Raw genomic sequence first — 12,308 nt, forward strand, 5'->3', positions numbered from 1 at the left:
TAAAATGGGAAATAAATGAATAAATTAAATTGGTAAAAAGAAATAAAGTCAAAAATATGCGATGCAGTGAAAAGAATATTATTATATGAAAAAAAAAACTGATGGTAATCATTCAAATCGAAATGCCTTGGAACAGACGTGGGAATTGTTATCAAATGAAGTTGGAGTTAGCGATAAGAATTTTAGTCTTTTTTTAAAGAAATATTCTTAGAAAAACTATGCCTTATGTATAGTCAGCGGTATCTGATTCATGGAGAAGTTCATGTGATCTAACATAAGCTTACAAATGAATTTAGATTACCAGAATTCCAATGAGCCGTGGGAGTTGACGCAAGGCGTAGACTTTTTGAAGGATACTTTTACGAAAAGACGGCAATTTGTTATAGTTTTGCTTTGTATCATTGGTAAAATGTTATTTTGTATATTTTTAGCAATTTTTCAACGGAGGTATTTGAAAGAACTGCTGAAAATTAATAAAGCAAAAGCTTTGCTAACGTGTATATTTGTGTACTTTATATGTACGTTTAATTCACCAACTATACATTAATTAATAATATATTAATTAAAGAATAGAAATACATCGACATCAACTTCAGCTTCATCTGCATGAATACAGCATATGAAGGACTTGACGACAAATACTAATCACATCAGGGAAAGCATGGTCCGAATGGCGGGTTCAGCAGAATAGGAACAGAGTCCTTATGCAGGCTATTTGCATCATATGGAATTTATAATGAACACATTGTTCATATGTAAGGTTTAGATAAATTTTCGTTCTTTAGTGTAATACGTACAGCATCAATACGCTATTTCCCTGATTAATTATTTTTATAAAATTGTCAAAATCTCGCACAACTTTAGTTGCATGTTTCACATATTTTAATACTATCATTTTTATATGGCTTGCTATTTCTTATTTTGAGTTAGCTTTAGTAAAGTGGATGTAAAATTCAGAGAATGAAGCCGACCCATTTTTGTCGGCGGCGGCTGACATTAAATTTTTGCATCCGGCGGCGGCGGCTTGACGGCTAAGCCGATATAAATAAGTCTCTTCGGCGGCGGACAATTATCCATTATAAAATCAATTTGAAGTTATTAGAATGGTAATGAGATTAGTTGTACAACCAATCGTACAATCAAATTTACATTTCATTCAAATTTTCTGAGGTAAATTTTTGCAAAATTATTATAACACTTTGAAATAGATTGATTGGGGGTGAACGGCTCAAAATTTTGACTAAAATTACTACAATTATTAATAAAGTTTTTTGATGTAAACCAATATTTTTGATTAATTGGCGGCTAAATTTGGGTCGAGATGAGCCGACATATTCGGCGGCGGCGTCGACTGGCAAAAAATGGCCGGCGGCGACTGAAATCGGCGGCGCGACTCGGCGGCTTCATTCTCTGGTAAAATTACTAGGTTCTTCGATGTATTGATATGTTTGAATTCGGGGTTTTTGGGCTGTAAACAAAACGAGAGTAACACAAAAACAGTTGACAGTTGCAAGTGACGATAATATATATTACGTAATAAAATAGCTTTTTATATTGGGGAGTGTTATCTACAATGGTTTAAAAATGAAATATATAAAAATGAAAACTTTTAGCCGCTAATAAATTTAATATCACCTATTATATATATTTCGATAAAGGTGGGTATTAAGTTCGAGTTTAGCCGCTAAAATCGAAAATATATTTGTAAAGACAGAATCATATCATAACTGTTTTGGCAAATTTTATTAAAACTTGGTGGGGAATGATCCGAAGTATAAATTGAAAAAGTTTATTTTCTTTAAAATTATTTATTAAAGAAAAGTAAGCGTGAAAAGGGCTTTTTTAGCGCGATAAATCGAACCTAATAACCACCTTAAGGGCGAAAGCATAAGTCATGGGAGTTGTCTCTTTTTAGGGCTGCAAGCAAACCTACTTGATATGGGGCGAGAGGAGTTGTACGATCTCTGGAATTCTAATGGAAACTAACCCTCTCCGCTTATGCACTTAAGACTAATTTCACGAAGTTAATTGTGCTGTGGTGTCATTATAGTCAACCTAATCCTTATGTGATCATATTCCATGTGAAAACAAAAGAAGCTATATCTCAATTAAATTTCATCTACAAGGATAACGAATAGGCTATGTTTCCATATTATATTAATGGTACCCAAGTGGTTCCATACGCTTGGATGAACCATTGTATCCGGACAAAAGCCATATCACTAAGACATAATTAAAGCAGCAAGCATTTCACTTATATTCGCGTATCAACTAACAATTGATATATTTCCATATAAATATAAGTGAGTATACTCTACGCAATACTTATTCGACATTCTAAAGGAAAAAAGACTAGGATGTCCCCAAAGGAAGAATAGCTTCTTAACATCGCTTTCTTTTTTTCTATAAAATTTTCTTTTTTTATGTATTAGGATACAAAAGAATACTTCCATCAAGCAATATAAAAGGAAGGTGATGCCAGAGAAGAAGGACAATAATGGCGAGGTTATGTCATCGAGGATTCATTAATAAAATCTCTGTTTCTTTCTTTACTTCAGCTCACTTATTATGTTTTTTTTTTTTTTTGTAACAAAATTACCAAAGTGTCACCTTTAATAAGGATGGCGAAATAATTCAGGTGGAATGTTGCAAAAGCAAGCCTGAATGCGAGTGAATGAATGGTGAGTGGATGAAGAGATACCTCAGTGTAGCAGGATGTGAATTTGAACAAATGATGTTCATACTCCCTGCCATACAAAAGCAGCATCCAGCATTAGACCCCATTCTGCCAGACCATGGTGTTGGGCTTGCATTGGAAGTTATTCATGTCAACATAATACGGATCAATTATGACGGTTCAACAAATTCGAATACAAACACTCGAATAGTGTGGCAGCATGGGCCGCATGCCACCTTGGCAAAGGGTGGTGGTAGGACTGGGTGGAGGTAATGAATAGAGGTATCACCATGATGACGATGAAAGAGGCTGTATGTCCCATTATTTTTTCATTGACCGTCATGAGGTCCTTATGTCCACCCAATCGTTACAGTTGACAATCTGTTCGCACTAAACAAAAGGTGCCCAAAAATGAAACGCACACAAAATGAAGGAATTATTTCCCCAGTTCCTACACTTAAAAAAAAAAAAAAACATTACACGATTCTCATCGAAACGACATTTTTAACAATCGTAGTAGCCCTTCGATGTACCAGTTAAATTAAAAATTCTCGGGCCAACACATATTGTCTCCTTCATGGTATCACACTGCTTAAAGCGAAACTCATATTTAAATTTTACATATTAGAAGCAGCAATTCGTGTTCGAATATATATATATAAACCATGTGTTTGAGATTTGTATGCAAATCTCAAATTTTTTGCGTGTGTAGAGCAGTATATTTGATATCAACTGATGTTCGAGTGAAATAGATCCCTGTTCCCAGTTGGTAAAGATGCTTAAAAACTTATTCACACCTTCAAATAATAGTTTTTAATGGGACTATTTTTCAACTTCACGGGAGGAGTTTTGTTAATTTAGATGTTCAAGGGGTACGTGTTATCAAAGCTTTAATGGGGAATCGAAAAGTGAAACAGTACGCGAATATTTTAAAATACCAATGGGCATTTGGAATGTTGAATAAGTAGGCATGAAACTCTCAAAATGTATACGTAACGTAGCAAAAACCAGTCGTGTGGCCAGTATTGGGGATTTTTCCCCGAATGGGGATTTTTCTTGCGATTTGGTATATTCAAACGAAATATAAATAAAATTATTTTTACTTAATTGTTTTTTTTTTCATAACACCTTCAATATTTTTCGAATTATTATCTACAACAATACGATTGTGGTAGCTTTTATTACACTTGTCCCAAAGCACGGGTAGCGTAAACTCTTCTGTTATAATAGTTTCCGTGTAGATTTCCATTAATATTTTTATTCGCTATGGACATTGTCCATGTCCGCAATGGGTTAAGTATCGCACCGACATTATAGTTAGCATTCCTGAACTTATAGATTATAATAAGTTATCAATCAACTTCACAAATGATTTGTACTGCTATAGCTATAGAAGTTTGTCTCGTTCATTTCGTTTGGAGTTACGAACCAATAAACTTGAATTTTCCTGCCTACTACAAATCGTCGCTTGATTGTTTCATTTTGGTATAAGTCAATCCAGACAAATTCATTTCGCTCAGGTAAAGATAACTCAAGTCCATATAACCACATCTATCAATTCTTTCTTAAATTGGGATCTGCACTACCAGTGAAAAATTGGAGAAAATGAAATAAATATATACAGTCCTCCAAATAAACATGGTCCTCCAAACCGGATCTTAATAAAAAGAAAAGAATTAGACAGATATAAAAATTTCCAACTTGTATTATCAAGATTATCGCATTGCATTTCTCGACTACAATATTTCATTACCCCTGTTTTATATTACTCTGTTCGCACATGTGGATAGTCGTGATAAAGTTCCCTCACTACTTTAATGAGCAATTCTCTCAAATAAAAGAAACACGGTTAATAGCAAGAAACTCGAAAAGTCATATTTCTATAATGAAACAACAATTCGATCAAACATTCTCCAGTTAATGGCAAAGCTTAGAAACCCATAATTTATATACACGACATTATGTATCACATTACATCAGATCTTCGATTCCACATTATCTCCCAATACATTATTCTCTAATTAAATGAATATACATAAGCTAGAGCAATAAAATCAAGTGACATCGATAAAACAACGATAAGCTTCAATAGTTCTCGACCAGTAAACTGACTCAATTTTATTCCAATATTCTGCCTAAGAATTCGTGATCAAAGAAGAAAACGTGTAACATCCTCGCCTTTGCCGTTTAATTTTCGGTTTTGTACTAGAACATTTTGCAATTTCATACGACCGGTTATGCAATTCAAGAGGAAAAACCATAATAATTTTAATGTGGTCCGCCACTAATTGCTGTGAAAAATATACATATAGATCAAACCACTATTAAAGTCTTAGCATAAGTAAAAGAGTCAAATCTGCGAAGACCACTTAATGTCTCACAACCTAAAACGTGTTTCATCATATTTTAACATAATCGAGAAATATTGTCCTGCAATAAAGGTTTCTAAAACGTGAAAAATCTACACTATGATCCACAACAGTGACACGGAAATAAATCACAAGTAAATTTCGTTTAATCAAAAAAAAAAAAAACCAAAAAAAAAGAAAGCTGGTGCATAAACAAATTTAAAGAAGAACCGATTAACACCAATTTCCAAGCAATAGTAGTGTCCAGAATAGTATATCCAAATAGTTTTAGAAATATCATTAAATCTATAACACACAATGCGTGTTTTCAATTATTTCTGACATTTTTAATCATCAATTTCTCCAGTAAGTTACAAGCAAACGGTCTCTATTTGTTTAGTAGAGACTATCCAAGAAAAAAGAGAAACCAAAGTAGAGAGAAGTGGAGAGAATATAAGATCGATTGCTCTTTGTTATTAGGTTGTTCCGAACAATCTAGTTCACAATACAAAAAGAAACTTAAATAAATAAAAAAAAAAACGAAAAAGAGAAAAAAGGAAGGTTAGTGTCTCGATTAATTTTCCCACTCAAATAATTACCATTTTACCAATTTTATTGGATTTACATAACTTTATTTCGCAACCAGTGCATAATATTTTGGATTCCCTCAAGTCTTCGGAAACACTTTGTGGTAAAAGTTTCTTTCGTCGAAAGTGGTTTAATAAAGTTTTTTGGTGCACTTAATCATCATTGATTTCCTACGAATATCCGAGTATTGTCCAAAGTAAGTACACCACAAACTTTATATTTTTCAACATAAAATCCAATACTGGACAAATCTTTTCTGAAGTCAATTAGGATAGTGGGGTGCACCCTTCTTCAAATTGGTATTTACTGTTATCGTTTTATCAGAAGTTTTAACTTTATGTACCGTCAATATGACTGCTTTACTTAATTTCACGCGTATCTCCGATAGCTTAATAATTTTTAATGCTGGTATAACCGATGATATTCTCGCCAACTCCTCGGTCCATTCTCTGGAAGTCCATAGAGAGGAAATCCGAGAGATCTGGCAGCGGGTAAAGCCATCATACGATGAAAGCCTGAATGAGCTTTCCTCCCATACTGGTGAGGAAACTAAACAAGATATTGAGACAATACAGGCACGATATCAAACAGTATATAGTACGTATGTGGATTGTGTGGCCAGGTTAAGAGTCAATTGAAAACAAAAGCTCTTCTTTTTCTCGTTCTCGGACCTCACACGATCACCCATATACTTCTCAGGTGAATTTACCCCCCTGCGATACCGAGGTCTTTCACGGGGACTATTCATCTTGGCCCACATTCCGTGACCTCTTCACGGCCATCTACATAAATAACTCCAGGTTATCATTAGTGGAAAAGCTGTTTCATTTAAATAATAAGACCAGAGGCGAAGCACGGGATATAGTTCGAAAGGCTCCATTGACAAATGATGGATTCGATGTGGCCTGGAATGGGCTCAAAACCCGTTTTGAGAATAAACGCCTACTGATAAATTCACAGCTTAAAATTCTATTAAACTTGGAAAATATTTCTACGGAGACGACTGACTCCATCAAACTTCTCCAAAGCACTGTAAATGGCGTTATTTCATCTCTCAAACTGTATCAAGTTGATGTAAGGACATGGGACCCTATTTTTGTGTATATTTGCTGTACCAAACTTCCAGAAGTTACGCTTACTCTATGGGAACAATCCGTTAAATCCAAAACTGAATGTCCACCATGGGGTGAGCTTGATTGTTTTCTCACCACAAGATTCCAAACTCTGGAAACCGTATGCGATCTTTCTACTGCATCTGCTTCCGTCAAAGTTTTTACTGGGAACAAGGTTTCTGCCAAATCGTCCATCCAGAAAAGGGTAAATACATATCAGAATACCACGGCAATACCCTCTTGTAAACTTTGTCCGACAGAAAAACACACTATTCGGTTGTGCCCTAAATTTGTATCCATGAGTTACAATGACCGTCTTTCATGCATTAAACGGCTCAAACTTTGTTTGAATTGTTTTTCAAAGAGCCATATATCTAAAGACTGCAAGAGCACTTACAATTGTGTCCATTGTGGCCAGAGACATAATACCTATCTTCATAGGAATAATTCAAGTACACATGAGCAGACCGCACCCATTTCTAGGACCGTTTCCGAAATATCCGAAGGTGACCCGAATTATGCCCCCGAATCTGAGAACTCTCTTAGTAATACGGAATCTACTACCAATGCAGTTCAATCCTGTGCTGCTACAGGCACTAAAATGGTTCTTCTGGGCACAGCCATTGTCGACGTTATTCACCATGGCGATGTATTTAAAGCTAGGGCGCTGTTCGATAATGGTTCAGAAGCGTCATTCATTTCCCAAAGCTTTTTTAATTTATTAAAATTGGAAAGTAATGCTATTACAACTGAGATATCCGGACTGAATGGATCTGTCTCGGCTTGGTCGTATAAATCATGCGCTTTAAAAATTTCTTCTCCTATTCAGCCTCATACTTTAATACATGCTACCACTATTGTTATACCTAAACTCACTTCTTCGTTGCCAGCATTTACAGCGAATTCGAGTTTGTTTGAGAATCTTCCGAACATCGTACTTGCTGATCCGAATTTCTACAACCCATATAGATATATTATTTGGTTCAGATATTATTCCGACGTTGATGCTTCAGGGAGTTATGACAGAGGTCTGTGGATCCCTTATGGCGCAGGAGACCATCTTTGGATGGATACTCACTGGGCCAATTTCAAAAACATCTGTTGTGTCATTTCATACGACTGTTTGCCTTCACAATGATATTGCTTTAGACAAACAGATATCCAAATTTTGGGAGATGGAAGATCTCCCAAGGAAGAAGCAATTATCTCCGGATGAACAATTTTGTGAAGAGAACTTCCAAAAGACAACTAAGCGGGACTTATTCGGAAGATACGTGGTAACGCTTCCTTTCAAAGAAAACTTTCGAAAGGCCATAAAACTGGGCCAATCGAGAGGTATTGCAGTTGCTCAATTCCTTAGAAATGAGAACCGCATTTTAAAAAATGTCGATCTTAATGAACAATACTCCAAGGTTCTTAAAGAGTACATTGACCTGGGTCATATGAAAGGTATCTCTTCCATACAATATCCTAACTACGAAAATTCGTATTATATGCCACACCACGCCGTTGTCCGTCCGGAAAGTAGCACTACTAAAGTTCGAGTAGTGTTTAATGCCTCGTCGTCCACATCCAATGGAATTAGCTTGGACGACACACTTCACTGTGGTCCATCCCTCCAGAAAGACTTAAATAATTTGCTCCTCAATTGGCGATTTCACAAAATTGTGTTCAATGGCGACATCGAAAAGATGTACCGCCAAATTCTGGTTGATTCCGAGCATACCCCATTCCAGCGAATTATTTATCGCAATTCTCCGCTTGAGGAACTTTCGGAATATGAGTTACAGACCGTAACATTTGGTGTCAACTGTGCACCTTACTTAGCGATGCGGGTTATTCAGCAGCTAGCCGTGGACGTTATGGACACTCATCCATTGGCTAGTGACGTTCTACAGTCGTGCATGTATGTGGATGACGTTTTGGCTGGTAGCCATGACGTACATTCTTCCATTCGTATGAAGAGCCAACTAGTTTCGGCATTAAAGTCCGCTGGATTTTCGCTACGGAAATGGACTTCTAACTCAAAGGAATTTCTTGCATCCATTCCCAAAGAATATTTATTAAATGAAGAATTTCTGGAGTTTGAAGACAGTAGCATGGCAAAAACATTGGGGGTTAGATGGAACGCCCGTTCGGACTGTTTCTACTTTTCTGCAAAGACCTTAAACAATTCTACGAATCCGACAAAGAGACAAGTTCTCTCCGAAATTTCGAAACTTTTCGATCCGGCGGGCTGGCTTTGTCCATATATTGTTCTTGCCAAGCTACTGATGAGGGATATATGGGTGTCAAAAATTGGATGGGACGAACAGCTGTGTCCTGAAGATCTCAGATCATGGAATCTGTTCGTAGAAAATTATTCCCAAATCGGAGAGATGAGGATTGCTAGGTGGTTAAATTTTACGCCAGGTTGTGACGTACAACTACATGGATTCTGCGATGCGTCCGAAAGGGCATATGCCGCGGCCATTTATATTCGTATTTCGACACCAATAGGATCCGTTACCACTCATCTTCTAACCGCAAAGTCCAAAGTTTCTCCATTGAAGACGATATCAATTCCTCGTCTCGAATTATGTGGCGCATTGCTTCTTTCCGAAACCATGGATTCTATACAGAATGCATTGCCTATTCAGTCCTACGAGATTTACTGTTGGACCGATTCCACAATTGTGCTAGCTTGGCTAAGCCAGCCATCTTACCACAGGAAGACATTTGTGGCAAATCGGGTTTCAAAAATTTCCGAGATTGTAGGTAAAGAGCATTGGTACCATGTAGAGTCCAAAGACAACCCTGCAGACATTGGTTCCCGTGGAGCCTACCCTAAAGAATTTTCCAGTAATAACCTTTGGTTGTATGGTCCACCTTGGCTAAAATTAGCTCCAAGTTTCTGGCCACTTTCGAATCCCAATTTAGTAGATGAAAGCCTCCTTGAGCCTAAAACAATTCAAGTGCATTGCTCAAATTCTCATAATTTTGAAGACCCTTTGAATAGGTTCTCCTCTTTAGGAAGAGCCCTACGGGTTCTGTCCTATGTATTCCGTTTTACTTTCATATGTAAAAAGATGACACGATTCGATTCCATAACAATATCAAGCTCCGAAATTTCAAATGTGAGGAATCGTCTTATACTACTTGCCCAGAAACAACATTTCCCATTGGAGTACAAGCAGCTATCGAACAAAAAAGAACTTCAAAAATCTAGCTCACTTTCAAATCTAAATCCTTTTTTGGATAAAGATAAATTACTGAGAATTCACAGCCGTATTGACACTTCCAATAATTTAACGTATGACGAGCGCTTCCCCCTTATATTGCCATACAAATGTACGCTTTCCAGGTTGCTAGTAAAATTCATTCATGACATTACGTTACATGGTGGGAACAGCTTAATGCTAAGAATGCTACGGTTGCAATTTTGGGCAATTTCCGAGGGCCAAAAACTTGATTAAATCCGCTATCCACAATTGTAAAGTATGTGTCATTTCAAGGCACAAATTACAAATCCAACTAATGGGTTCTCTTCCTCCAGAGAGAACAACACTTTCCAGGCCGTTCACGCATACAGGCCTTGACTTCGCAGGGCCGTTCGAGATTAAGAATTACGCTGCACGATCTTGTACTATAACCAAAGGTTATGTGTGCGTCTTCATATGTTTCGCAACCCGTGCAATTCATCTTGAGTTAACAAGTTCGCTTTCCGCTCCTGCATTTCTTGCATGTTTCCACAGATTCATATCTCGAAGAGGATGTCCAAATACTCTTTACTCCGACAACGGAAAAACTTTCGTTGGTGCGTCAAAAACATTAACGAAAGATTTCATTCATACTTCTCGTGAAGGCCTATTATCAAGTTTCTCTCATCAGAATATTAAGTGGAACTTCATCCCGCCAGGCGCTCCACATATGGGAGGTTTATGGGAAGCTAGCGTCAAAAGTTTTAAAACTCATTTCCAAAAAATGGCGGGCTCTCATAAATTTACCTTTGAAGAATTTTCCACCATACTTTCACGTATCGAAGCATGCTTAAACTCAAGGCCAATATCCCCAATGTCCGAAAATCCTGAAGAGTTACTCGCACTAACTCCAGGCCATTTTCTAATTGGGGGTCCTATTCTTTGTCCGGCTGAGCCTATAGAATCCGAAACTAGGCTATCCATATTTAATCGATGGCGTCGAGTAAAGGCTCTTTCCCAGCAATTCTCGGCCCGATGGAAACACGAATATTTAAAGGAGCTCCACAAGCGCAATAAGTGGAAGAGTCCTCAGCCTAATGTCAAAATAGGATCCATGGTTGTGGTCAGAGATGAAAATCTACCTCCAAATGAATGGAGGTTAGGGCGTATTTCCAAACTTTATTACGGGAAGGATAACTTGGTTCGAATGGTAGATATCCTCACCCAGAAGGGTACTATAACGCGGCCAACAGTAAAAATTGTTTTACTTCCTCCATGTTAAATAGTGTCAATCGATCTAACCTTATTTCCATATATTCCTTAGCATGTCGTCCATTCAAAAACGCATTTCCAAAGGCTACAACTCCAAAAATTCTTATTCCTGCAAGGTTTGCATGAAATACCATGGTCTACGCCAATGCACGAAGTTCTTGAGAACAAATCCTGAAGAGAGACTCAGACTAGTCATACTCCACGGTTACTGTCCAAACTGCTTAGCCCACCAACATTCCGCTGGTTCATGTTTTTCGAAAAAGGGTTGCTTTTCGTGTGGCGGTAACCATCACTCTCTTCTACACATATCTAAAGCCCCTGAAAAAAGGACTACTGGGCCACAGCTAACACACGAAAAGAAACCCCTTTTAAATTTGGCTCAACGACGAACAACACCAGCAACTACTAGTTTTACGATCACATCCATAACGTCACCAAGCACAACAAATCTGTTTCCTACCGCAGTCGTTTTGGTTAAGATTGGACAAAAGCGTCATCATGTACGGGTAATGCTGGATGTATGCGCCTCTACCAGTAAAATATCTAAGCATCTTGTCGCCGAACTGGGACTAGCAACAACTCTCTTAGGTAAAGAGATTATATGTAATGTCACCTTGTGCTCTCGACAACCACCACATATATCTTTAGAGACTACAATGCAAGTAAATAATCGCATATTAATCAATACACCCCAAAGGACCATCGATGCAACTATACTTCAAAAGCTGCCAAATATAATTCTAGCTGACCCGCAGTTCTACAAATCAGGCCCCTTTGCCATCGTTTTGGGGTCAGATGTATATGCTCTTGAATATTAAATTTACACGATTTAATTTAATATCACCTATATCTTGAATTATGAATATGCTAAACTTATATCCATATACCTTAAAATAAGAAATATGAAATTTTGCATTTAGATTTAGTAACGAAAATACCTTATTATATTGCAATACTGCAACAGAGGGCGGTAATGTCCATGTCCGCAATGGGTTAAGTATCGCACCGACATTATAGTTAGCATTCCTGAACTTATCGATTATAATAAGTTATCAATCAACTTCACAAATGATTTGTACTGCTATAGCTATAGAAGTTTGTCTCGTTCATTTCGTTTGGAGTTACGAACCAA

General features: G+C 37.2%; 2 protein-coding genes across 2 annotated transcripts; both read left to right on the top strand.

Moving 5' to 3' along the window:
* The first annotated feature begins 5,963 nt into the window (after positions 1–5,963).
* Positions 5,964–10,539, top strand: LOC142225036 (uncharacterized). The gene is made up of 5 exons (XM_075294812.1): positions 5,964–6,203; positions 6,313–6,930; positions 7,090–7,633; positions 7,695–10,055; positions 10,460–10,539. The coding sequence occupies exons 1-5, from the start codon at positions 5,964–5,966 to the stop codon at positions 10,537–10,539; spliced, it is 3,843 nt and encodes a 1,280-aa protein (XP_075150927.1).
* A 149-nt stretch (positions 10,540–10,688) lies between these two features.
* LOC142225037 (uncharacterized) lies at positions 10,689–11,186 on the top strand. Its single transcript, XM_075294813.1, has one exon. The coding sequence runs from the start codon at positions 10,689–10,691 to the stop codon at positions 11,184–11,186; it is 498 nt and encodes a 165-aa protein (XP_075150928.1).
* The last annotated feature ends 1,122 nt before the right edge of the window (positions 11,187–12,308 follow it).

The sequence above is a fragment of the Haematobia irritans genome, chromosome 2 (genome assembly GCF_050003625.1).
Source record: "Haematobia irritans isolate KBUSLIRL chromosome 2, ASM5000362v1, whole genome shotgun sequence".
Lineage (NCBI taxonomy): Eukaryota > Metazoa > Arthropoda > Insecta > Diptera > Muscidae > Haematobia > Haematobia irritans.

Coding starts and splice junctions, on each gene's coding strand:
- LOC142225036 (XM_075294812.1), top strand. CDS start 5,964: ATGACTGCTTTACTTAATTTCACGCGTATCTCCGATAGCTTAATAATT. Junction 6,204..6,312: donor TACAGGCACGATATCAAACA/GTATATAGTACG, acceptor TATACTTCTCAG/GTGAATTTACCCCCCTGCGA. Junction 6,931..7,089: donor AATCGTCCATCCAGAAAAGG/GTAAATACATAT, acceptor TGTTTTTCAAAG/AGCCATATATCTAAAGACTG.
- LOC142225037 (XM_075294813.1), top strand. CDS start 10,689: ATGGCGGGCTCTCATAAATTTACCTTTGAAGAATTTTCCACCATACTT.